Raw genomic sequence first — 24,675 nt, 5'->3', positions numbered from 1 at the left:
CGAGTAGACGTGGGAGAAATCAGGTGAAGGTGTGGGTCAAAATGCGGCAGTGCAGCAAATAGTGGGAAATTGATACATACACGCAGGGGAAAGGAAGAGCGAGGGTGGAGCAGCGGCTTGTGGGAAATCGGTCAAGTAATTTCCTCCAGCATGGGGTACAAGAGGGAGTATGGCAGGATCCCACTGAACAGATGCCACAGGGTCAAGCAATTTGCCATCTTGCAGTACCTTCTGGTACTAACCACTCAGAAAGGAATGGAATCTAGATCACCTGAAAACTCAATAGAGGGTGAACCATAGAGTTGGAAGGGACCTCCACGGTCAACTAGTCCAACCGCCAGCACAATGCAGGAAATTCACAAACACCTCCCCCGCACACCCCCAGTGACCGCTGTTCCATACCCAAAAGATGACGAAAACCCTCCAGGATCTCCAGCCAAAATGACCTGGAGAAAAACTGCTTCCTGACCCCAATGTGGTGATCAGCATTTCCCTGAGCGTGTAAGAGAAATGCTTCCTTGGGGATCAAGAACCTAATGAGGAGACCAACCACTATGATTACTTGTACTTCTGCACCACATTTTATACACTGTCCTTTGCCAATAAACAGCCTCCCAATGCAAACAGAATGAATAAGCCCAAGAGAACCCACATTAGACCAGAGAATCCCAGCTGAACCATAGGCCAGTGTGCCAAGTCCAACACTACCATGGTCAAAACAGAGATTGTATTATTCTACTTACATTATTTATAGTCCCCCTTTCTCACTCGGATTCTGGGTGGATTACACAAAGTGAGTCAATACTATCGACAGGGTGGGACATTCAATCAACAATGCAAGAGCAATTTGAATTGTAGAACTAATCAGTATGAGGAGGACAATTACTGTGGTGGCCCCATATCTTGAACTTCTGCACCACATGTCACACATTGTCTTTTGACAATAAACAGCCAATTATTAGAAATTTTAAGCAATGAGATTCTCTCTCTGGAAACAGATGGAGCAATTTACACAAATCTGTTGAGGATCTCAATAAATAGTGCGGTATCACTTTCAAATCATGGGGGAAATCTGAGCAGGGATTCCACAAAAGATCTTCTAGCACCTGGGAGGACATCTGAAAGAAGGTAATCCTACAGTTACCCTGAGAACTCAAACCAGGTAGATTTAATATGAGTAGGTAAGAGAAATTTGCAGCAATAGATAGGATCTATCCATATTTGCAAAACGCAAATGGTATTTAATCAGAGTTGGTGTGTTTATCAAGCTCTCTACAGCAGGAGTAACTGGAAGGTGCTACCATAGTACAGGCATAACAATGTGCTTTACGTAGATCAGGGCAACAACCAATTTACATGCAAAGTCTGAGTAACACACAAGATTCATTGTAGTCGAAAGGTTAGCAGGTCAAGTAATTCCTGAATGTTTAAACCTTTCAGCAAGGTTTTCCAGAACAGAGATTAATAATAAAACAAATACCAAGAACAACAATGTTCACCTTTCAGCATTACTAGGAGACAAGACACGAATCCTAATGAAGACATAAATGCTGATTGGTGTGCGTGGTTAATCACAAGAAATATGTAAGAAGAATATCTATGCATTTCGAAATAGGTTGTTAAACTGGCTATGGGACTGGAAAATACAAGAACTCTGGCAATTAAACAAAACAACCTCCAAGTGATGTGTTGATGTGGTCGAATTTTTCCAGAGAATCTTATTGCATTGCTAATGAAAAGCAGGGCAAAAAAAAAAAAATCTCAGCTGATCAAAGAAGTGTTACTCTTAAAGGCCAGAATGCAGCCAGACTGGTCTTTTCTAGTCACACTTTGTGCTTTTAATCTTCCCTGTGCAGCAGCGGCCTCCTGAAAAGTCCCACAAAGGTCAGGGTTTCGTGCAGCATGTGCCAAAGCAAAAACAAGGCATGCTGCCTTATTCAGATGAAATGGCAATCACATATACTGAGAGGATCACAAGTAGTATGGGGTAAGCATGGTTGAATCCCTCCAAATATAATGTTTGAAAAGGACTATGGTTTGAAAGAAAAATAACGAGTTACAATCTCACCAATAGCTTAAAGGAAAAGAATCCTAGATTGGATCAGCCCTCCTTTGTTAACTTTAAATTCACCCCAAAAAGTGCAGAATCAGACAGAATATTCCGCCAAGTGAACTTAATACAAACAGTTGGATCATTTATCTTGTTGGATATGATTTCCATCAACTGAATGGGGATTTGTTACTTCCCTTTAGGGATGTGAACGTGAAAAAACTCAGTATTTTTCAGATTCGGATTTTGGAAAGGGCATAAATACTGGTATTCTAGATTGTTTGGATCCCCAGTACTGGTTTGTTATTCAGATTTTTTTTGGGGGGGGGGGGTCCTTCCAAAAACAATTTATTAGGATATAATAAAAAACAAAAGATTCAAACATATATAAAAACTTATACAATTATATATCCTTCCCTCCTCCCTTTCCCTCCCCCCTTCTCGGCTTCCCACAGTGCTCCAACCTCCAGCCCAATTCTAAAATTTTCTTCATAACTCCCTTTCTCTTATTTCACATCCCCAGGTAACTTATCCTTCAACCGTTATTCTTATACATTTATCTATTTTCTACCATCCTTTAACTTTCAATAATTCTCAAAGCAAAGTAAATTGTCCTTTACATCCCAGTATTTCTCCAAATAGTCTTTAAAGTCTTTCCAGTCTGCAAAAAATTCTTCTGCTTCCGATTTTGGGTTTTGTTTATTTGTTTGCCTCAGAATTCCAAAATTATTTGGGTTCATTATTTCCTATGAGGAAAATTTCCCGGGAAGCCTGAAGTGGCTGTTCTTCAAGCAAGCGATACCAAAATTGCAGGAGAACTAGTCCTCCTTTCCACTAAAGACCACCCAACTTTCAAGTAGATTGCACCAAGTGATCCAATTCAACAGGCTTCTAAACAAGATGCCTCCATCCATCATACTCGTCTCCACTGTTTCCTTTAGGGGAAACAAATCCCCAAAGAAGCCAATAGCCAAATACACAAGAGCAAGCAACCACTGGCCAAAAGCCTCCCAATGCGAACACAAGCTCAACAAAACCAGCATGAAACCCGAGAATCGCAGCTGAATCATGGGCCAGTGGGGCAAGCCCAACACTACCACTGTCAAACCAGAAAAGTTATTGTTTTATTTATGTTACTTTACTTACAGACGAGCTGTTTGATCCATTGCCCCCCAAGCCGGAATAACAAGACAGACAACAATATTGGGTACTAACGGGCCACTTTTATTAACTACCATAAAGCATAACGGCAACATACAGACGGGATAACAGAATTGCGGCATGGCAAGGCTACGGGTCAACCGACCCTTCCCTCACCATAATGGTCTAGGGCGAGCACCCAGCTCCGAAAGCAAGGCAACAAATTGCCTTTCCTCCGGCCAGCACGGCTAGGGTAGTTGCCAGGGATAACCAACCCCCGAGCCGCGTGGCTCAAAGGGAGGCAAATCCCAGACAAACCCTTAGGCGGTCTGTTTTCCCCACCCCGGGCCACAAGGCCCAAAGACTGTACCGACAAGACCCCTACTCCCAAACGGGTTATACGCCGGTGCTCACCGTGCCGCAATCTGTTCAGAATAACAACCTGCCAACTAAAGTGACCACCTATTTATAACTCAACCGCACCCGTCAAAAAACCATCGCTGCAGCTACAGTTCAAAGTAGGCAAAAACACCCCCACAACGAGCGAATCAGGAAGAGGGTGAAAAATTCCTACTTGGCCCCCAACGGATGACCAGCAGATGCCTGAACTGTAAACTGGGTGGGAGGGTGGGCCGAGCGCAGCAAGGCGAATGAAGGAGGGGGCGAAGGCCAGCCTGGAAGAAACCTCCGGCCCTGCCCCCAGAAGTACCCGTATGCCGGCCTGCCTCTCTCCTTGCAGGGAGGCAAAGGCGGCCCGCCGAGGCATAGCCCCTTTTGGGGTCGGCCTCTCACGGACCGAAATGTCGTTGCTTCTCCCCACTGGATTAAAAATGCCTATTCAGACAGTGATGCCTGTATCCTGTTCCCCAGCTGTCAGCGCCCCATTCTCATCCCCAACTTTCCCGACACTGGAGAAAATCCAATCTTTATGGACTGAGCTGGTCTCAGCACGCATTTCCTAATGTCTGAACTCTCTCTTGCGAAATCAAGCTGTTTGGGAAGTCAGATCGCACACTTCTGTCTGCCCACGCTTTTTACATTCAGTTAGCGATGTGCGCATGAGCAGATCTTCACCCAGGGTTCTGAATCACCGCTTGTGTGTCTCTGCACCCAAACATTCTGTCAGGATCAGGAGCCCCTGGGGGAGTTGTTTTTGAGTGACAAATCCCCCCCAAACCCCCTCTCTCCTGTTTCTTGGGGTTGGAAAGCCATGGAAATAGTCCCTACTTAGGCTCCCATATCAGCAAGGAGGCTGGGGAGGCTGGCATCCCTAATTGAGGGAGACTTGGGTAAAGCTGGGGAAAATTAAAATTTTCCTGCTTCAGAGTTGCTGTTTGAGAGCATCCCATGATTGACACAGGAGTAAATGTACTGAAGTCAGTGAGGCTAAAGGTAAAGGTAAAGGTTCCCTTGCTCGAAAGCCAGTCGAGTCCGACTCTAGGGGTGTGGTGCTCATCTCCATTTCAAAGCCGAAGAGCCAGCGCTGTCTGAAGACGTTTCCGTGGTCATGTGGCCAGCATGACTAAACACCAAAGCGCACGGAACACTCTTACCTTCCCACCGAAGTGGTACCTATTTATCTACTTGCAATTTCTTGCTTTCGAACTGCTAGGTTGGCAGGAGCTGGAACTACAGATGGGAGCTCACTCCGTCATGCGGTACACTCGGGTCTCGAACTGCTGAACTACTGACCTTCCACAGCTGCAGTTCAGCGTCTTAACCACTTGAGCCACCACAGCTCCTCAGTGAGGCTACTCTCATGTAAATCTGCATGCTGCTTACACTCCCCCCCATATATTCCAAGGAAGAGAAGCAAAGTGAAGGAGGCTGAGAGGGGCCAGCTGTCAAAATGGAGTGGCGGTGCTTTGAATGAATGTTTCTGCGCATGTGTGAAAGACAATTTTTTAAAAGGATGCCACCCGACTGCCCAGTCCGTGGTTACCGCGCAGCAATAATCTGAATGGTCAACCATGGAATGAGCATGCGGTGAGGTGGGTTAAGGGTGGCATGTTTGGACAATGCTCTCCAGATAAAATAGAGGCACGGCCAGACCATGCCAAGTCTGTTGCCTGACTGCAGCCGTAGACCACCTTTCTCACTTGGACTCAAGACACAGAGCGAGTCAACAGAATTGCCAGGACGGGACATTCAATAAACAATGCAATAGGATTAAGGTTCTAGAACCAATCAGGTCTAACACCAGAACTTAAGCAAAGCATAAGTGTTAACATAACTCCTTAAATGATGCAAAGTACACAGCAGGACCAAACTATACACAGTAGTATAGACCACAGTTCCTAATAATTTGTCCAAGTAACTTTCTGAATCATTTTGTACAGTGCTACACTATCACCTACACAGAAAAGCTCTCTTAAATAACTCAGTGTTGTGAAGCTTGTAGAAATTACATAGTTGGATCCTCATTTCAGCAAGCTATACACAGTACTATAGACCACAGTCCCTAATAATTTGTCCAAATAACTTTGTAAATCATTTAGAACAGTGCAACTCTATTACCTGCATAGAAAGGCTGACTTTAATCATTCAGTTTTGCAGTTTGCAGAAAAGCAGGAGAGCGGGAGCCTTCCTGACCTCCTCAGGCTGACCACTGCACAAGGTGGGGGGCCACAACAGAGAAGGCACACGCACGGGCAGTGGTTGATTTTGCCCATTTGCAGGTTGGCACTTGCACAAGGCCTTGCTCAGATGAGCAAAGCTGTCACGGCAGAGCATCGTTGTAGAGACCGTCTTGCAGATATGAAGGTCCAAGGCCATGAAGGGCTTTGGGTGTGATACCTTAAACTGAGCTCGGTAACTGACCTTTGCATTCCACAGACTTTGGAATATGACCGCATATTTCACCACCAGAGTCCATGTTATGCCCCAGTTTTGGTAACAAGGTGCACAGGATCACGAACTACATCTCATCATTAGAGTTAGTCAAAAGTTATGGCATTTCCCAATGGCTAAAAGCTTATGAACCAGCATTGTAGCACTCATCAATGTTAGGTGCTGATATGGGTGGGTCAGATAAGATTTTAGTCTCGTATCAGTAATGAATACTTTTGTTTGGGGAAGAACAAGCTTTAGCCGATATGCCTTAGGTCATGTCAAGTAAATATGTGACGCCATTGCATAGACACACCTTTCTTACATTTGACCAATAAGGAGATTTTTATGTAAATGTTGTTTAAGTTTTTGTAACCAATTATGCCTTTTGAATATTATTCCCATGATGATGATATGATGATGACAGTCACTGTATAAAATACATGTATTTCCTGAATATGTTCAGAATATGCTCAAGAAGAAGATGAAGAAGAAAAAGAAGAAAGTTGTCAATTTCTGGTTAACTATTTGGTCTAATTGTTTTCCTATTAATTGAGGCATGTTTCCTGATTATGCTGAGAAGAAAGCAGTCAGTTTTGATGGGTCCTTTGGCCTAACTGTTTTCCATATTTCATTACAATAAAATACAAGAACTTCCTCCTCATTTGACTTCATTTTTGACATGGAATCTAATATTTACAACAGTTTGATGTAGTGGTTAAGAGCGGCAGACTCTAATCTGGAGAACCGGGTCCGATACCACACTCCTCCACATGAAGCCAGCTGGGTGACCTTGGGTGAGTCACAGTTCTCAGCCCCCTCCCCAAATAAGTCTAGATCGCTACAGAATGGGAACTGAAGGCTGCCAGACAATCTTAGGATCTCCTGGATATACCACACACAAAGCCATAGGATAATTAATTAATTGGACCAGAGTGTCCATAGGGCAAAATAGTGCCATTTAAAATTCTCACATGGCACTGCGGTTAATAGAGGGGCCATGCTTTGCATACAGAAGGTGCTGTGTTCAAACCCTAGTAACTCCAGCTAAAAGGATATCATGTAACGAGGCTGGGGAAGATCAGAGAAGATCACCACTACACAGAATAGCAAAAAAGGGACAAGAGACGGGGACCAAGGACCTCCCTCCATGCTACACAGAGTGTGGAAATCATCCAGCGCCACCCCTAGTGTTTGGGCTTCAAGAGTAACTTTTGATGCCGGAAGACGGAATTTACAGGGGGGGGGGAGACAACAGGGTTTGCCCTGTTTGCTTAGTGGAAACGTAAGCTGCACACGCAAGTTGTGCCTTATCACAGCTATTTAGATACTGTCTTTGGAATGCCCTCCCCTCTGAGACTCACCTGGCACCTGCTTTAGTTTTTTCTAGGTACCAGGTTAAAATTACATCTCTTCCCCCAGGCTTTTAATTAGGGGGTTTATCTTATCAGCTTTAAATGGTCTGCTTCTGTTCTATACTGCTTCCATTTAATGGCTTGTATTTTTAATTGCAAGCCACCTCGAGCAGGATTGTGAAGAGGCAGTGTAGAAATATTCTAAACAGATAAATGATATCTATGCTCAGCAGTCTGCTTACGACATATATTCACACTGTGCCACTGAATCTCCACGCTGCAAACTGTCTGAAAACCAAAAATATTTTGTGTAAAAGCTTGTTTCATATATATCCTGATGCGATATATGTACATATTTTGAACCTTATGTTCTGGAAGGTTCTGTATTTTTTTTTAAAAAAACAACTGACGAGAATGCATACCTCCTGGATTTAAAACAAACAAACAAACAAAAACTTAATTCCATGTTTGTACCCTAAACTACAACCATTCATCTTACAAATTATTTGGACTTTAACTACTGTCATCTGAAAGAAAGTGAGCCAGTGCTGAGTTCCTTAGCACCACAAGGCCACCATGATCAATTTTATTCCGAAATATCTACCCGCTCAATCACTGCCCCATAGTTATTTTTTCGTTGCTGTCAATCTCCTGAAATGACAATTTTATACTTTGATTGCCAAAGGACTTCAAGATGTCAGGATTCTCTCTTCTGTAATCAGACTACCGGAGGTTCTGTTGCTTTAATTGCATTCTGATGCCTTCTGATGCCTTCTGGGATACTCTCTATCTTCTTGCGTTATTATGAAATACTCAGTGGCAATGTGTCACAGATAACTTACACAGCTCTTGATCATCTCTTTGCACCAGTCAACTCTCTTCATCGTATTTATCTCACTCTGAACATTTACAGGAGCCAGGTGAATGTGTTTCTCTTTACTTAGGCTTGTAGCTGAACTTTTCACCCACGGTTTAGATGGTTCTCTGTTTTTATGATCTTGCCCTGTATCGCTCCTGCTTTGTTTGATATCCGCTGCAGCCTCTTTTCCATTTCTTTAAAATGTTCAAACCCCACTTTCCCCATAGCTTAAGCAAAGCAAATTCAAGTTTCTTTTAAAAATACAATAAAAACCCATAATCCCCCTCTGCAGCCTAAAAAGGTAAAGGTAAAGGTTTCCCTTGCTCAAAAGCTAGTCAAATCCAACTCTAGGGGGCGGTGCTCATCTCCATTTCCAAGCTGAAGAGCCAGCACTGTCCAAAGACTTCTCCGTAGTCATGTGGCCAGCATGACTAAATGCCAAGGTGCATGGAATGCTGTTACCTTCCCACCAAAGTGGTACCTATTTATCTACTTGCATTTTCTTGCTTTCGAACTGCTAGATTGGCAGGATCTGGGGCCAGAGACGGGAGCTCACTCTGTCATGCGGCACTCGGGTCTCAAACTGCCAAACTACAGCCCTTCCGGTCTGCAGCTCAGTGTCTTAACCTCTAAGCCACTGCAGCCCCTCTGCAGCCTACCCCCCATTAAAAGTCCTAGCCAATGGAGTGTCTGTGACCTCTCCTACATAGCTCTAGAGAGGACACTGCCCTCACCTTCTCAGCAACCTATTCCATAGAGCAAGAGCTATGATGGAGAAAGTACAGGCTCTGATTGATGCAGGTGGGCTACTGTAAGCTTTGGGGGGGGGGGCTACCAGGTGACAACCTCAGGACCACAATTCAATGCTCCTTCTAAGCTGTAGATTCTTGTGAGAGAGAAAAATTCTACTCTGTGAGCTGCTGGCATTAAAGTTGAGAGCGAGCGATTTGGCTGCTGCATAAATGAGTTTGCTCTGGAGCCATCCTTCCTGAGCGAAGACAAAAATGTGAGAGCCGGAGGCTAAAAAAACTGTGAGCTAGCTCACACTAACTCAGCTTAGAGGGAACAATGGACCCCACCTGGCTAACGGGGAAATATGCGAAGAGGTAGTGCCCTACACCAATATGATGTTAGGTTTTTGTGGTTTTACTGCCTGTTCCTTGTACATTGGGATGGTTTTATTACTGGTGGATTTAGTAAAGTATTATTTGGGTCATTATTTTTAATTTGAATTCTGAATTGTTTTATCTGTTTTATTGTTATCTGCCTTGACAAAGTCTCTGGAGAGACAACATGTGTAAATATCTTAAATATAGTTCATTCAGGAACCAAATTCTTCACAGCAGGGAAGTGGGGGAAGGGTGTGTGTGTCCATCTGAGTCTCTCTACCATGGGCGAGACCTGAAGACTCCTTTCCACTAAGTGAAGAAGCCCTCCTCTGCCAGGGTAGGTGAAGCAAGGTTTATTAATTAATTTACTTCATTGGTACCCAATGGGGATGCAAAGTATCTTTTTTTAAAGCCCCCCGAAGGGGATTTTTTTATTTTTTATAATACTACATAAACTACAAAGAAAAGAAGGGAAGGGGAGCTACAACTAAGGAGAAAGGAAAGTAACCCACACTAAACTAAAAACCCAAGAGTAGGAGATCATTACCCTGTTAGACTGCAGTTAGTAATGGGAAAAAACCTGTTAATAAACAATATACTTTCTGAGATCCTGTCTTTCTAAGCTTATGTGTTAGTTTATTACTTGTTATGAGAATATTTCCAGAGCATCTCCTCCAGCTCTCTTCGTAAGGGCAATTTTCAGACTCCTTCCGCCTTTACGTCTATGCTAATTCTCTCTAAAGTCTTGATGGCTTCTTAGACGTTCACTCGAAATTCTGCAACCCTCCTCCGTCTCCAAAGGGATAACACCACCAATCTTAAGCCTCTTCCTTCTTGGTCTCATCCTCGGGGCCCAGTATCTGATATCATTATCCCCTTCTCCCTTTTGCCCTCATAACAGCCCTCTGAGATAGGTTTAGGGGTGCCAGCCTCCAAGTGGGACCTGGGGATCTCCCAGAATTACAGACTACGGACTCGTCTCCAGATCACAGAGATCAGTTCCCCTGGAGAAAATGGAAGCTTTGGAAGGTGGACTGTATGACATTGTACCCCACTGAGGTCCCTGCCCTCTCCAAGCTCCATCCCCAAATCTCCAGGAAGGTCACAACCTGGAGCTGGCAACCTTACCTACCACCACCACCTCACCAGTGGCCGGGGGGGGGACACCTGGCAACATAGGTTAGGCTGGGAGTGTGTGACTGGCCCAAGGTCTCCCAGCTAGCTCCCAGGGAGAGTGGGGATTTGAACCTGGGTCTCCCAGATCTTAACCCAACACACGCTAACCACCACTACACCACACCAGCTCTCATTCCACTGGAATGGTATTCCTCAATTAGCAGAAGGCAGCTGTAGGGCACAACTCTATCAGTCCTGTCCTTTCCTTAGAATCACAACTACATTTCAACACAGCTCCTTGAATATAAGAAAGCGCCCTGTAGGATGAGACCAATGGTCCATCTAATCCAAATGGGCAAACAGATGCTCCCAGAAAGCCTGCAAGCAGGTCATGGAGACGGTTGCTGGGTCACAGCAACTGGTATTCAGATATATACTGCCTCTGAACACGAAGGCCCCATTTAGCAGTTATAGCTAATACCCATGGAGGCATCCAGTGAATTTACCTTTCCAAACCATTCCAGTGAGCGGCCAACACTGCCTGAGAGTACTGCTTCAGGGTTTTGGTGCTCTTCTCCTTGACTTCCAATTATCTCATAACGTTTCCTCTCCTCACATTTTTCATAGCAAATCAAAATAATTAGGTGAGGTAGTGGAAGGCATTTTTATATCCTTCTTAAAAGACGACGGTTGTTTAAAAAACATGCGGCAATTGAAGAGAAGCGGTTTAAATGTCTATCTCCCCCCCCTTCCTGACACCGAATAAAGAGGCTTTTCAGCAATATTCCAGACGAAAGGAGAGGTTATTATTCAGATTGTTTCTTGAGCACTTAGAGAGACCCTATTGTTCGAACTCTGTTTTGCATCCTATCTATGTTGTCACACAATTCAGAGTCCCATATCTCTTTCCAATCAGAACAGAGGAGGCATATTTAATGTGTATTAAACTTGGCATTTCAAAGGTCATAGCAGTGTACTCTGTTATTAAATGTCAGTTTTAGCATATGCAATAGCCTCACCAGATTTAAATCTGCAGATTTGGAAAGAATTCTGAATTTACAGAAGAGCCAGTGTATACACACATATACAACTATTATGACAATAAAGCTTTGTCTACAAGTAGTTTTCTGGGTTTTCCTATTGGTGCAATTTGGGAGTAGGGTCCTTTATCGGCATGAATTTAGTACTATTCAAGTCCCTCTCTGGGCCCTATTTATAGCTTTCCTTGCTCTCAAAATTTAACATAATCATTCTTAGGTGACCAGACAGCTTGTGTCACTTTTTCCATGATTAACTTTTTCGAATGTACATAAAAGGACAAAACTTTTTTAAAAAAAGAATTAAATAAAGTATGCTGGAGTCCAAGTCAGTTGAATGGAAAACAAAATATACCACATTTCTGGAGCACTGTCGGGACCGCCACAGCGCTTGGCGCCGCTTTGAGCACTGCCACTTATGGCTCACTTGTGGTTTCTTGCTCTGCTGGACAGTCTGAATGGGACATCGGTGGGCTCTCGGGGCAGTGAGTGACTATTAAGCTTCCCCTGGATTCACCTCTTCAGTGGACAGGCAAACACAAGTGTCCTAACCCAGCAGTTTATATGGGTGAGAGGCTCTAATGGAAACACACCAAGAAAGACGGCTCACCTGGAAAAGGGCTCTGTACACGTTAATGCAAGACACCCCCCCCCCTCTTCCAGGCTAATATGCATTCTCTAGGGATAGCTGTGTTCAGGGCTGGTTTCACGTTTTCGGGGCCAGGGCCCCCCTCCTTTCCTAGGGTCGCCAGGTCCCCCTTGGCCTTCAGCGGGGGATGGGGGGTAGGGTTGCTAGCTCGAGGCTGGGAAACTCCTGGAGATTTGGGGGGTGGAGCCTGGAGAGGGCAGGGATCTCAGTGGGGTGCAATGTGGTGCAGTGGTTAGAGCATTGGCTTAAGATCACAGAGACCCAGATGCCATTTTCTACCCAGCTGTAAAGCATTCTAGGCAACATTAGGCCAAGTATTCTCTCTCAGCTTTACCCACCTTAAAGGAGTGTCGTGAGAACAACACGAGGAGAAACGCATACAAGTTTAGCCTCATCAGCACAGCGCGGCTGGATATTACAAGGTGGTGGGAAGTGTGGCAAGTCACAGCTGACTCATGGTGACCCTATAAGGCAAGAGATGTTCAGAGGTCGTTTGCCATTGCCTGCCTCTGCATAGCGACCCTGGTATTCCTTGGTGGTCTCCCATCCAAATACCAGGCAGGGCCAACCCTGCTTAGCTTCTGAGACTTGATGAAATTGGGCTGGGACAGGCCATCCAGGTCCGGGCACGTGCCACTTTGGGAATTCAAATGATACACGTTCACAATAGAACACCTGGTGCGTGACGATCCCCACGCTTTGCCGCTATTAACACGGCCCTGTCAAAACATATGTAAAGAGAACACAGAACTCCCCGCCACCCGTCTTGCCTTGCAAACCCACTTTAAAATCCCGTTCTGTTTATAGCTGGTTTACCCTCAACGTATCTGCGGGGATCAACCCGCTGTCCACCTAGAAGTGGAACAATTAAGAGGCTGAGTCCAAACAAAGGGGACAGGCGTTTAAGTGCATCCGAATGGCGTTCTGATGCCAAAACAAGGCAGGTATTTCCTGTCCGCTTTTGCTTTACTGTTCACTGTTTATATTTCTGTTTCTACAATGCAGGTGTCTTCTCCGGGTATACACAACACCTTACACATGGCCCCATTGCAGATGACGTTGTTCTCCTCCACCTTCTCGTTTTTTTCCACAGAACCCTTGCTCACCTTGGAGACTCAGTGTGGTGTAGCAATTACAACGTTAGGCTAGGACTGGAGAAATCTGGGTTATATAGGAACACATACGAAGTTGCCTTATGCTGAATCAGACCATGCGTCCAGCAAGGTCAGTATTGTCTACTCAGACTGGCAGTGGCTCTCCAGGGTCTCAGGCTGAGGTTTTTCACATCACTCACTACCTGGTCTTTTCAGATAGAGATGCTGGGGATTGAACCTGAGACCTTCTGCATGCCAAGTAGATGCTCTGCCACTAAGCCACAGCCCCTCCCCTAATCTGGGTTCAGATCCTTAGTCATGAAACTTACTGACTTTGGCTAGTCACACTGTTTCAGCTGAGCTGTCCACCTTAGGGGTGTTGCAGTAGTCAAAGGGGGAAAGAACCTTAAGCTCTCTGGAGAAGCGTGGAATAAAACTCAATAGACAGAGAACAGACAAGACCATCAGAGGAGATAACCTTGAACAGATGAGCTGCTTTGAACCACAACAAAAGGCAGGACATAAATGCTTTAAGAAACCGAGGTCTCCATGAAGTATGAGGCACAAAAAGGGAGAAGGGGGGGAGCAAGGGGGGGAGAGTTGAATTTGGGGAAACAGGGTTGCCAACAGGCCTGGAGAAGAATCTCCTGTCCATTTAAGAGAGGCTTAAAGAGATGTTATTTACCAGATGATATTTACCTCCATTCCATGAAATGCTTCAACCACCCATTTCTACACATTAAGCGTCCATTAAACTGACAGGACATTATCCTCCACGTCTATTGGCAACCCTAGGAAAAAACGTAACTAGGGAAGCTATTTTTTCAAGATGAACTCACTTCTATGATTGATTATTATAAGGATGGACCTTCACATTGTTGTTATTGCAATTTAAAACACGAAGGTGTTTCAGCACTTTAGTCATTAAATATATCTACCTATAAAATTCGGTACATAATTAATTGGATTCACTGCTCGTTCTGACATGGTAATTGCTCTGTTCTGTTACATTGTAATGTGCCGTGATCCCAGTTTGTTTATTGCCTTCATTTTTCCACGCAGGAGGAAATCCCAGCAGGAGGGAAAGAAGCGTGCCATAGCCTGATCTCATCGGGAAGCTACACAGGGTTGGGACCTAGATGGGAGACCACCAAGGAAGACTTTGCAGAGGAAAGCAATGGCAAACCACCCCTGCTTCTTGCATGCCTGGAAAGCCTCTTGCTGGAGGTCACCATTAGTTGAGCCTTGATGGTACTTATGTATCCATGTAGGAAGACCCACCGATTTAAGGTGAACTGTCACCCACTGAAATTAAAGTGACTTGCAACACAATCTAATGCATATCTGCTCAGAAGCAAGCCTCGTTATGTTCAGTAGGTCCTTCTCTTGGAGAAGTGTCCCTAAGGTTACAGCCTATTAAAGTGCTCAATTTTGACAGTGCAATCCTGTAACAGAGTTACACCATTCTGAACTCATAGGCATCAATGGATTTAGAAGGACGTTAACTGTGCCTAGGATGGCATTTTGTGTCTATGACATGCAAATCACGGCTATTTTGGGGCAGGAACGCACAGGAATGGAGTTCCAGCTGGCTCCCAAGTTGGCCATGCCCAGCAGGAACTCATTAGCATAATAGGCCACACCCAACAGCAGAAACTCAGTAGGATTGGCTACATTAGGGGTGTGTGGCCTAACATGCAAAGGAGTTGCTGCTACAAAAAAAGGCCTGGGTTTTGACAACAAACAAGGTAAACGGAATAAGAAGCAAAAGGTGGGTGGGGCTGGGTGACCACACTTCTGGTAACATGTGGGTGTGGCCTAATATGCTAATTGGTGCTGTCAGGGGTGTGGCCCAATAGGCTAATGAGTTTCTGCTATTATGCTAATGAGTTCCTGCTGGGCTTTTTCTACAAAAAAAGCCCTGATGCAAATGATAAACTAATTCACAACCACAGGGGCAACGTTACAATGGTTTGTAACTTTCTAAGTGTCTGTAATATATTTTTTAAACGATCTTCATGAACACAAGGGGGGGGGGAACCATTTAAGGTCATTATAATTCTTTCCGAAAAGACAACCGTGGATTTTGTTTTGCTTCTTAAAAACAGAAAACGAATCCTACTGCTTCGCTTCAGATGTCTCGAAACAAGCAGAGGTTATTTTGTTTGGATACAGAGGAATGACGCCTTTCTGTATTATTTTATTCTTTGGGGGGGCCTGGGCATCATGCAGAAGAACAATTTCTGAAGTCAAGAGTACCAGGAATTCTCAGCTCTACAGATCCAAGATCCAGACAAACACTGGCATGTCTACATATGCTATTGGTGCCTAGAATGGAAATCTCCTCATTCTGTCGGGTAGGATCATCTGAAATCTCCAGGCCTTTTCCCCCCCTAGCACCTTGATCCTCAGCTCGCTCATTATAAGTAACGCTCACTGATTTCCCTGGGATGGATTTCCACAGGATGGATTTAGAACAAAGACATAACCAATGTGGTGCTACAGCAACTGGATTTTTCAGCTTGTTCCACGCTGGTAACAACGGACAGAGATCCCCCTGTATTTTTTTAAAAATCTGAATCTGCCGCAATCAATTTGCAAACCTTTAACGGGTCATGGGATTCTTTGTTATAAAATGACTGTCAGCTTTGGCCTTTGCTGCAATGAGACGTGGCTCACATTCAGCGGGTAAATAGGGGCCTAACAGTGCAGTCCAAAATAGCACTCCTCCCAAGCCCATTGATTTCAATGGACTTAGCAGGGTGATTGTTTAGGACTGCACCGTCAGTATGGGAACTACATGACGGTCATCATGTACAGGGTGCCCCAAAAGTCCCATCCTGTGTCCAAGCACCATGCAGCAGGCAGAGATCTCCAGTGTGCGACACAACTATGCTAGGTCTGCCCCATGCACTGAAAACCATATCAGCTTCAGCTACGGACAGCAGAAGGCAATCTTTGCCCCACAGCCACTTACATTCGATGAACAGTGCAGTCCTTGGATCTGATGGGCAGAGATGCTCCAGTCTAAATCCCCCGAAATCAATGCACAGGACTATACTGCAACAGGACCAGGGATGGTTTCCAGTATGACACTACAAGCACATTTCAGTTTTTTCATATTTATACAAGTGTGGTTTATGTGGAGGCATACAGCTGTCTTTAATGTGCACAGCCATTCTGGGCAATGTAGATTTTGATATCTGCATGACATGTACCCTGTTTTTCCATTTTAAACATGGGGAAGATATCTGCTTTAGAAATGCAGCAAATTCTGGAGATGTCATAGCGAGAAATTAAAAACATAAGAACAGAAGAGAAGCCAATGCTGGATCAGGCCAATGGCCCATCTAGTCCAACACTCTGTCACACAGAGGCCAAAAATATCAGGTGCCATCAGGAGGTCCAGCAGTGGGGCCAGGACACTAGAAGCTCTCCCACTGTTGCCCCCCCCCCCAAGCACCAAGAATACAGAGCATCCCTTGCCCCAGATTGAGAGTTCCTATCTATACTTGGTGGCTAATAGCCACCTCTGCTCTATATGTTTATCCAATTCCCTCTTCAAGCTGTCCATACTTGTAACTGCCACCTCCTCCTGTGGGGCATGGTTCTGGCCCAGTATTCTTCCTGCTGGGACAGGTTCTCCTCAAAGAGGCAATATTATTCCCTCAACCTGCATCTGAAGAAGTGCTGTTCCTTCTGCAACCTAGGGCTGCCAGCTCCAGGTTGGGAAACACCTCGAAATTTTGGGGGGTGGAGGATGGGGTTTGGGGAGGGACTTCAATGGAGTCCACCTTCCAAGGCAGCCATTTTCTCCATGTGAGGTGAGCTGGTCTCTGTTGTCTCGAAATCAGTTGCAATAGCAGGATATCTCCAGGCACGACCTGGAGGTTGGCAAACCTGTGTTCATTTCTACCACTTTCTGATTGTTCTGGGTAGGCCAAATTGTAGAGTAGGAAAATAAAGGCAGGACAGAGGTGTAATTTCCACTTGTTACCCCTAAAGCAACAGGACTTGATTTGGTGGCTGGGTTGCCAACAGCCTGGAAAAAAACCCTTTCTCTTTAACAGAGGCTTAATGGGTTGTTGTTTACCAAGTGGTGTTAGTTACCTTCATGCCATGAAAAGATTCCATTACCCATGTCGACACATTAAGCCTCTTTTAAGAGAAGAAGAAAAGAGAAGAGATTGGATTTATACCCCGCCCTTCACTCGGAGTCTCAGAGCGACTTGCAAACTCCTTTCCCTTCCCCTGCCCACAACAGACACCCTGTGAGGTGGGTGGGGCTGAGAGAGCTCTGACAGAAACGGCTCCTTTTCAAGAAGACCTCTGACAGAACTATGGCTTGCCCAAGGTCATCCAGCAGCTGCAAGAGGAGGAGTGGGGAATGAAACCCGGTTCTCCCAGATTACAGTCCACGCACTTCACCACTACACCAAACTGGCTCTCAATGTGCAGGAGATTTTTTTTCCTCTCCAGGCTGCTGGCAACCCAGTCTCTGGGTGACGTATGCCACTCCAGAGAATGTTACATGAACATCTGGATTTGGAATGGATTTTTATGGAGCAGGCCTGGTTCAGTGGTAAAGAATCAGCTTGGCATGCAGAAGGTTCAACCTCCAGGAACACCAGGTAAAAAGGATCAGATAGGAGGTGATGACCCTGGAGAGCCCCTACCTGTCTGAGTAGACAATACTGACCTCGATAGAACAGTCTGACTCAGTGTCAGGTAGCTTCGTATGGACCAAATTGACGAAAAGCAAATCCTTTCTTTACGCTTTATGATGATTTTACAGTAATCTTGCGAGAATCTCTGGCTACAAATATCTCTGACCCAGACGGACTCCTCGAGATATTACCCATTAGATGAGGAATCCCCCAAAGTTTCTGAGCCTGAGGCACCTTTGGAATTCTGACATCTGCACAGCAACAAAATGACTGCCACAAAATGGCTGCCACAGGAGGCGAGCCAGCCACAACACGATTGCCACAGCTTAACTCCAGTGACACGGTGCTGACCCTTGTGCTGTGGTGGCACCTGCTACCAAAGCAATGTTATTTTTTTTAAAAAAAATCTGCACAGCCAATCAAATCTCCAGTGGCCAATCAGAAGTCTTGTAGGGCAAAAGCCCTACTTGGCCCCACCCACTTCCTAAAAATACTTGGTGAGCACCAGAAAAGATTGTCAATAGGCGCCACGGTGTCCACGGCATCACGTTGGGGACCCCTGCCTAGAAATTTAAAGAAGCCAATGACTAAAGCCTGCAAATGCTGCAACCCAGCAAGATGGCTTGACGTCTTTCAGATCAAAGGATGGAAGCCAAATTAGAACATACAGAGGTCAATCCTAAGGAGTTCTACTCAGAAGTAAGGCCCATTGTACTTAGTGGGGCTTACTCCCGGGAAAGTGTTTTTAGGTTTGCCATTACTGAACACTTTTTTACAAATGCTGGTATCATCGGCCTACCTACTCAGGTCAAGGTCATGAGCCTTCAGTTTTAAAGATGATTTTGTTACCACTGACTTAAGTAAGTACTTATATGTCCCCCACACACACCAGGCAAATCAGCAAATGGATGACTTTACTCCGTTTACTGTAGGGATTTGTATTTTAAAAGCATAATTATTAGAAGGGCAATGCCATCGTTCACATTTTTATCCCACCTTTTCTACAAGGCAGTGTTGACGGTTCATCTCTTCTCCGTTTCATCCTCTATAACCCTGTGAGGGAGGTTCGGCTACAAGGCCTATGGCTGCGGTGGCAGCAACTCATCTATAATGGTCTCCCCTGCTCTGCCCTGCTTATTCCATCATGACTGATCTCCTCAACCACCCATCTGCTCTGTCCCATTCCATCTATGGCCACCCACAATCTGGATCCCTTCGGATTCAGACACAATCAAATGCTGAGAAGGAGAAGGAGAGGAAGAGGAAGAGGAGGCGGTAATTGGATTTATACCCTGCCCTTCACTACCCAAAGGAGTCTCAGAGCAGTTTACAATCCCTTTCCCTTCCCCTCCCCACAACAGACACCCTGTGAGGTAGGTGGGGCTGAGAGAACTCTCTCGAAAACTGCTCTTGAGAGAACAGCTCTGAGAGAACTTGTGACAGACCCAAGGTCACACCAGCACCTGCATGTAGAGGAGTGGGGAATCAAACCTGGTTCTTCCAGATTAAAGTCCGTGCTCCTAACCACTACACCAAACTGGCTCTCCATCATCTTAGAGATGTTGTACTCATTAGCTAATGATTTTATAGATTTTAAAGCTGTATTATATTTTAACTATGATGCATGTTTTAACCATGTTCTAACTTCCCCTGATGCTGGGAAAGATTGAAGGTCAAAGAAGACGGGGACGGCAAAGGATGAGATGGTTAGACAGTGTCATAGATGCAACGAACATGAAATTGAGCAAACTTCAGAGGATGGCGGGAGACAGGAGGGCCTGGCGGGAGCTGGTCCATGGGGTCGGGAAGAGTCGGACTCGACTGTGCGACTGAACAACAACAACAACAACAACAACCCACCCTGAGCCTGCTTAATAAATGACTGGCCCAAGAATGTTAGCGTTGAGAGGGGATTTGAACCCAGTCCTAGACCATCGCTACAAAGAAACCCTGCACTGTTTAAATATATCATGCTTAACTTGAACGTTAAGGCCCAATGAAATCACGAGGACTTATTCTAAGTAAGCATTCACAGGACTGAGCCGGCGAGCTTTTACATGAACATAACGGAGACACTATTTTTAAAGCAGAAATACTGAATGAACCTTTGAAGATTACCATTAACATCTGATAGATTTCAGACCCAGGACATTTCATCTGAACATCACAGTCCCAGCGATACAACATGTACACTTTTCTGTGTGTAAAGGTGTTTGGGCCTCCCTCACTCCCTTCAGGAAGAAGGCAGCTGCCCTCTGGCTTGCCACAGAATTCCACCTCCTTGACTCAATTCAGTGGGGAGAGTCATAAGTTCTGGGGAGACAGGAGACACAACTGAAAGCAAAGAATTCCTTGTGGTACAGTTCTAACACTGATTGCTGTCTTTAACAATGAGCAATCTGGGTTGAGTCAGAGTTCATTTGTAGAATATGCTTTCCACTCTAGGCAAATAACACTTTTTTGGCGGGGAGGGGGTGTCACTGAGAAAACAGGGACAGGATTAAACCCTCTTTCTCCCAGCACAGTGGCCTCTATCAAACTGGCAATGCCCTGCAAGCCAGTTTGGTGCGGTATTTAAGAGCATGGATTCTAATCTGGAGAACCGGGTTTGATTCCCCACTCCTCCACATGCAGCTGCTGGCGTGACCTTGGTCAGTCCCAGTTCTCTCAGAGCTCTTTCAGCCCCACCTACCTCACAGGGTGTCTGTTGTGAGGAGAGGAAGGAGACTGTAAACCGCTCTGAGACTCCAAGTGAATGGTGGAGTATAAATCCAACTCTTCTTCTTCAGCTGCTTTTAACTTCTTTTTAAAAATGCCTGCAGGGATTTCCCGTCAAGGTCTCCTAAACAGCATATGAGTTTGATGGATAATTATATTTTATCCTTAGGAGATATTCCTGCGTTATCCAGCAGCAGTCCCACCTGGGACAAACTACAAGCTTTTCTGCAAGTGAAAGGTGAAGGAAGGAGCCCCTTTTGGTGGTAGAAAAGGCTATGCCAAGGTTTGTGGGACTCGTGTGAACAACAGCCACACAGGACGGTGGTTACAGTGAGAAGGGGAATTGGAAGAGATGGAGTGGAAAAATTGGTGGATCCAACCCGTTATATTAATGTATTATGGCCGTACTTTGACTTTAGTACTTTCTTTATTACCATGTGCTCCTCAAAGATCTTTTAAGGAGACCATTAGAATTAGCAGTGATCAGGTCTGATAAGTATTTAGTTGTGTGTGCGTTTGTGTGTGTATATTAACTGCTGTCAAGTCACTTTTGATTTCTGGCAGCCCTATGAATGAATGACTTCCAAGCTGTCCTATTGTTAACAGCTTTGCTCAGGTCTTGCCAACTGAGGGCTGTGGCTTCCTTGATTGACTCAATCCATCTCATGCTGGGTCTTCCTTTTTTCCTGCCACCTTCAACTTTTTCCTAGCATTGTTGTCTTTTCCAGTGAGTATTTACTAGATATCTACATGTATTTACTTGATATCTACAGACGCATTATTTACTTATAAGCCACACGCATTTACTAGATATCTACATAATTTTGTGCCCTAACCCGGATGTCCCACACTGGCCATCTCAGCAGATCTTGTCAGATTTCAGAGGCTACGCATGGTCAGCCCTGGTTAGTCCTTAGATGGGAGACCACCAAGGAATTCCAGGGTTGCTAAGCAGAGGCAAGCAATGGCAAACCACCTCTGTTCATCTCTTGCCTTGGAAACCGTAAGGGGTCACCATAAGTTGACTATGACTTGACAGCACTTAACACACATAATTTCTTGCTCACAGGACCAAGATTACAAACCTATGAAGGCATTTGGTCAACATTTTAAAAAACTGGCTAGAGCAAAGAACAGAATGCTCCAAGCTTAGTGTTAAGGGCATTGGCTATAAATGTAATAAAATACGGTAGTGATGGGACGTGCCGTGAAGTCTCAGATAACTTATGGCAACTTCGTATGGGTTTCAAGGCAAAAGACAACCAGAGGTGGTATGCCTCTGCATCTCATCCCTTGAGTACCTAGATTGTCTCCCATCCAAATACTAACCAAGGCCGACCCTGCTTAGCTTCCAAGATCTGATGAGGTTGGGCTAATCTGGGCTATCCAGGTGAGGACAATAAAATAAACCATACATATTTTAAAAATACAGCTGCCATCCGATAGACTTTTCTCATCATTTCACAAGTCAAACGATACTGAGAATACACACTAGTACTTGGACGGAATTGTACACACGTGTCAACCGGTCTTGCTTTTTGCCTGACGCCAACGGACCACACTGGAAGCAGTCCTCCACATAATGAAAATGGATCAATCTAACAATAAAATCCTAAAGGGAGTTAAACCTTTCTAAACCCATTGACTTAGCTGGACTTAGAAGGGGTGTAACTCTGGACTGCAAAAAGATCAAATCAGTCAATCCTAAAAGAAATCAACCCTGACTGTTCCCTGGAAGGCCAGATAATGAAACTGAAGCTCAAATACTTTGGCCACCAAATGAGAAGGGAGCACTCACTGGAGAAGACCCTGATGCTGGGGAAGATTGAAGGTCAAAGAAGACGGGGACGGCAAAGGATGAGATGGTTAGACAGTGTCATCGATGCAACGAACATGAAATTGAGCAAACTTCAGAGGACGACGGAAGACAGGAAGGCCTGGCGGGAGATGATCCATGGGGTCGCGAAGAGTCGGACTCGACTGTGCGACTGAACAACAACAAAACTCTGGATTGCACTCAGATTCAGGTGAGTAGCCGTGTTGGTCTGAAGCAACAAAATAGAGTTCGAGTCCAGTGGCACCTTTAAGACCAACAAAGTTTAATTCATGCACATGAAAGCTTCTACCCAGAATTAAACTGTGTTGGTTTTAAGGGTGCCACTGGACTCATATTCTGGACTGCACTGTAAAAGAAGTCAGTGAGCTTTGAGCACCAACTATATATGCACGATATATCACCTGACAAATAGCTCAGTCTCTTAAAACTTTTTTTTCTAAGAGAATTTTTATACATTTGGGCTGCAATCCGATGCATGCTTACCAGGGAGTAAGTCCCATCAGAGTAAGCGGTGCTTACCTCTGGGCAAACATACATAGGGTCATACTGACTGAGTAGTTTTTATTATTTTTAATGCAATGTGGTTGCAGATGGATTCCAAGTTGCTCTACATGTTCAGCTAAAACTTGCCAAGATGAGTCGAGATTATATTCCTAGCATACAAACAGAACCCACCGAAGAAAGCCTGAAAACTGACCGCATTTGAAGTGCCATTCCAGAACATGATCAAGAGACTTCGGGGCTTTCGGAAAAGAAATCCGTTTCAGTGCGCCCTTCCCAAACATGAAAATCCCACATAAAACTCAAGTGAAAGTCGATGACCTGTCTTGTTGGACTTTTTAAAAACTGCCATTAAAGTCTCTGAAAGTTTACTCCAGCCTGCAACTAGAGTCCCTAAAGCACTGCAAAACACCACCGCTGGCAGGCAGAGTGAGTTAAACTTCAGACGCCTGCTGTCGAAAACCCCCTCCTTTGCTTTCCCGTCTAAAAACCAAGTGAGCGGAAAAGATGCCGAGGGAAGTGGAGAAGTTCAGCGTTAACTTTCTCTGGAGGAAGGATGAGTATGACTTACCGAAAGATAGGTCTTTGGAGATGCTTTTTCTTAATTGTGACACAATCATCCATTTAAATGGGGAGGGGGGGGTTGCCTCTTCCTGAAAACAGTTCCAGAGAAAATCTGGGAGCAGGAAACTTGTCCTTAGCTACTGAGCTGTCGAGAGCACGCCGATTTTTTTCTTGGTGCTGGGGAAAACCTCCCTCCCTCTCTCTGACTGTCGAGCAAACTGGGGCCATAGAAGCCGCATCACGTCTGAGCGATCCCAAAACATGTAGGCTGTGCAGGCGCTTGGGAGTCAAGTTGACTGAAGCAGGGAAAGTGCGCTGGGATCCTCTCGGCTGCGCAAGGAAAACAGGAAACTTTGCCAAGGGCTAAGACAGGTACAAAAAAGGGGGGGGGGGAGAGAAAAGTTTGCCAGATGACTCCAGTCCCTTCTGACAGGCCGGTCAAAGTCTTCAGCAGAGTCCCCCTCTCTCTGCGAAGCGAGCGGTTTGGGAGCTCTGCTTCGAGCGCTGCCCTTTCTTCAAAATAAAAGTTTTCCAGCTGTTTCGGCAATCCCACGCCAGGGCTTTTAGAAAGTTGTCCCGCTGGAGGAGCTCGACTGAAATGAACAGAGACAGCCAGTTTGGGTCCTCGTGCCTGGCTTCCCCTCAAGACGCGGCTGTAATGACTCCGGGGCTGATGTGTGACTCGAAGTATGCATGTTCGACCGCTGCTCGTAATTTTTGGCACTCGCACAGCCTCATAACCCACAGTTGGCCGAAAGACAATGGGATGTTTGCAGCTGCTGAGACTTGGACTGCAAAAAAAGCGGAGCAACTCTACAGGAGCTAGGGGGGAAAGACGGGGGTTCACTGGCAGAATTTTCGGTCAGCCACACTTCATGTTGGGGCAAAACTGCTCCCCAACACATTTAATCCAAGAAACCGAATCAGCTCTGTGGCAGTTTCTTAGGCTTTCACACATGCTAAATAATGCAGTTTCAATCCACTTCAGCGACTGCTTGAAAGTGGATTTTGCCATTTCACATAGTAAAATCCAGTTGCAAAGTGGATTGAAAGTGCATTATTTAGTGTGTGTAAAAGCGCCCCTTAAGCTTGGAGTCAATGAGACAGATTTGAGTCAGTAGGACTCTGGACCATACCACTCAAAATGACA

General features: G+C 45.1%; 1 protein-coding gene across 1 annotated transcript in view; it reads right to left on the bottom strand.

Annotated features, from left to right (window-relative positions):
- The window catches only part of PDE1A (phosphodiesterase 1A), a 156,551-nt gene extending 132,668 nt beyond the window's left edge, over positions 1-23,883 (bottom strand). Inside the window, exon 1 of the mRNA XM_015406081.1 lies at positions 23,533-23,883. Coding sequence (XP_015261567.1) covers positions 23,533-23,585 — 53 coding nt within the window. The 5' untranslated portion in view covers positions 23,586-23,883. The remainder of the gene's footprint in view (positions 1-23,532) is intronic.
- Between the last annotated feature and the right edge of the window lie 792 nt (positions 23,884-24,675).

The sequence above is a fragment of the Gekko japonicus genome, unplaced genomic scaffold (assembly GCF_001447785.1).
Source record: "Gekko japonicus isolate JY-2015 unplaced genomic scaffold, Gekko_japonicus_V1.1 scaffold630, whole genome shotgun sequence".
Taxonomy (NCBI): domain Eukaryota; kingdom Metazoa; phylum Chordata; class Lepidosauria; order Squamata; family Gekkonidae; genus Gekko; species Gekko japonicus.
This window is presented reverse-complemented; position numbering and strand designations above follow the sequence as displayed.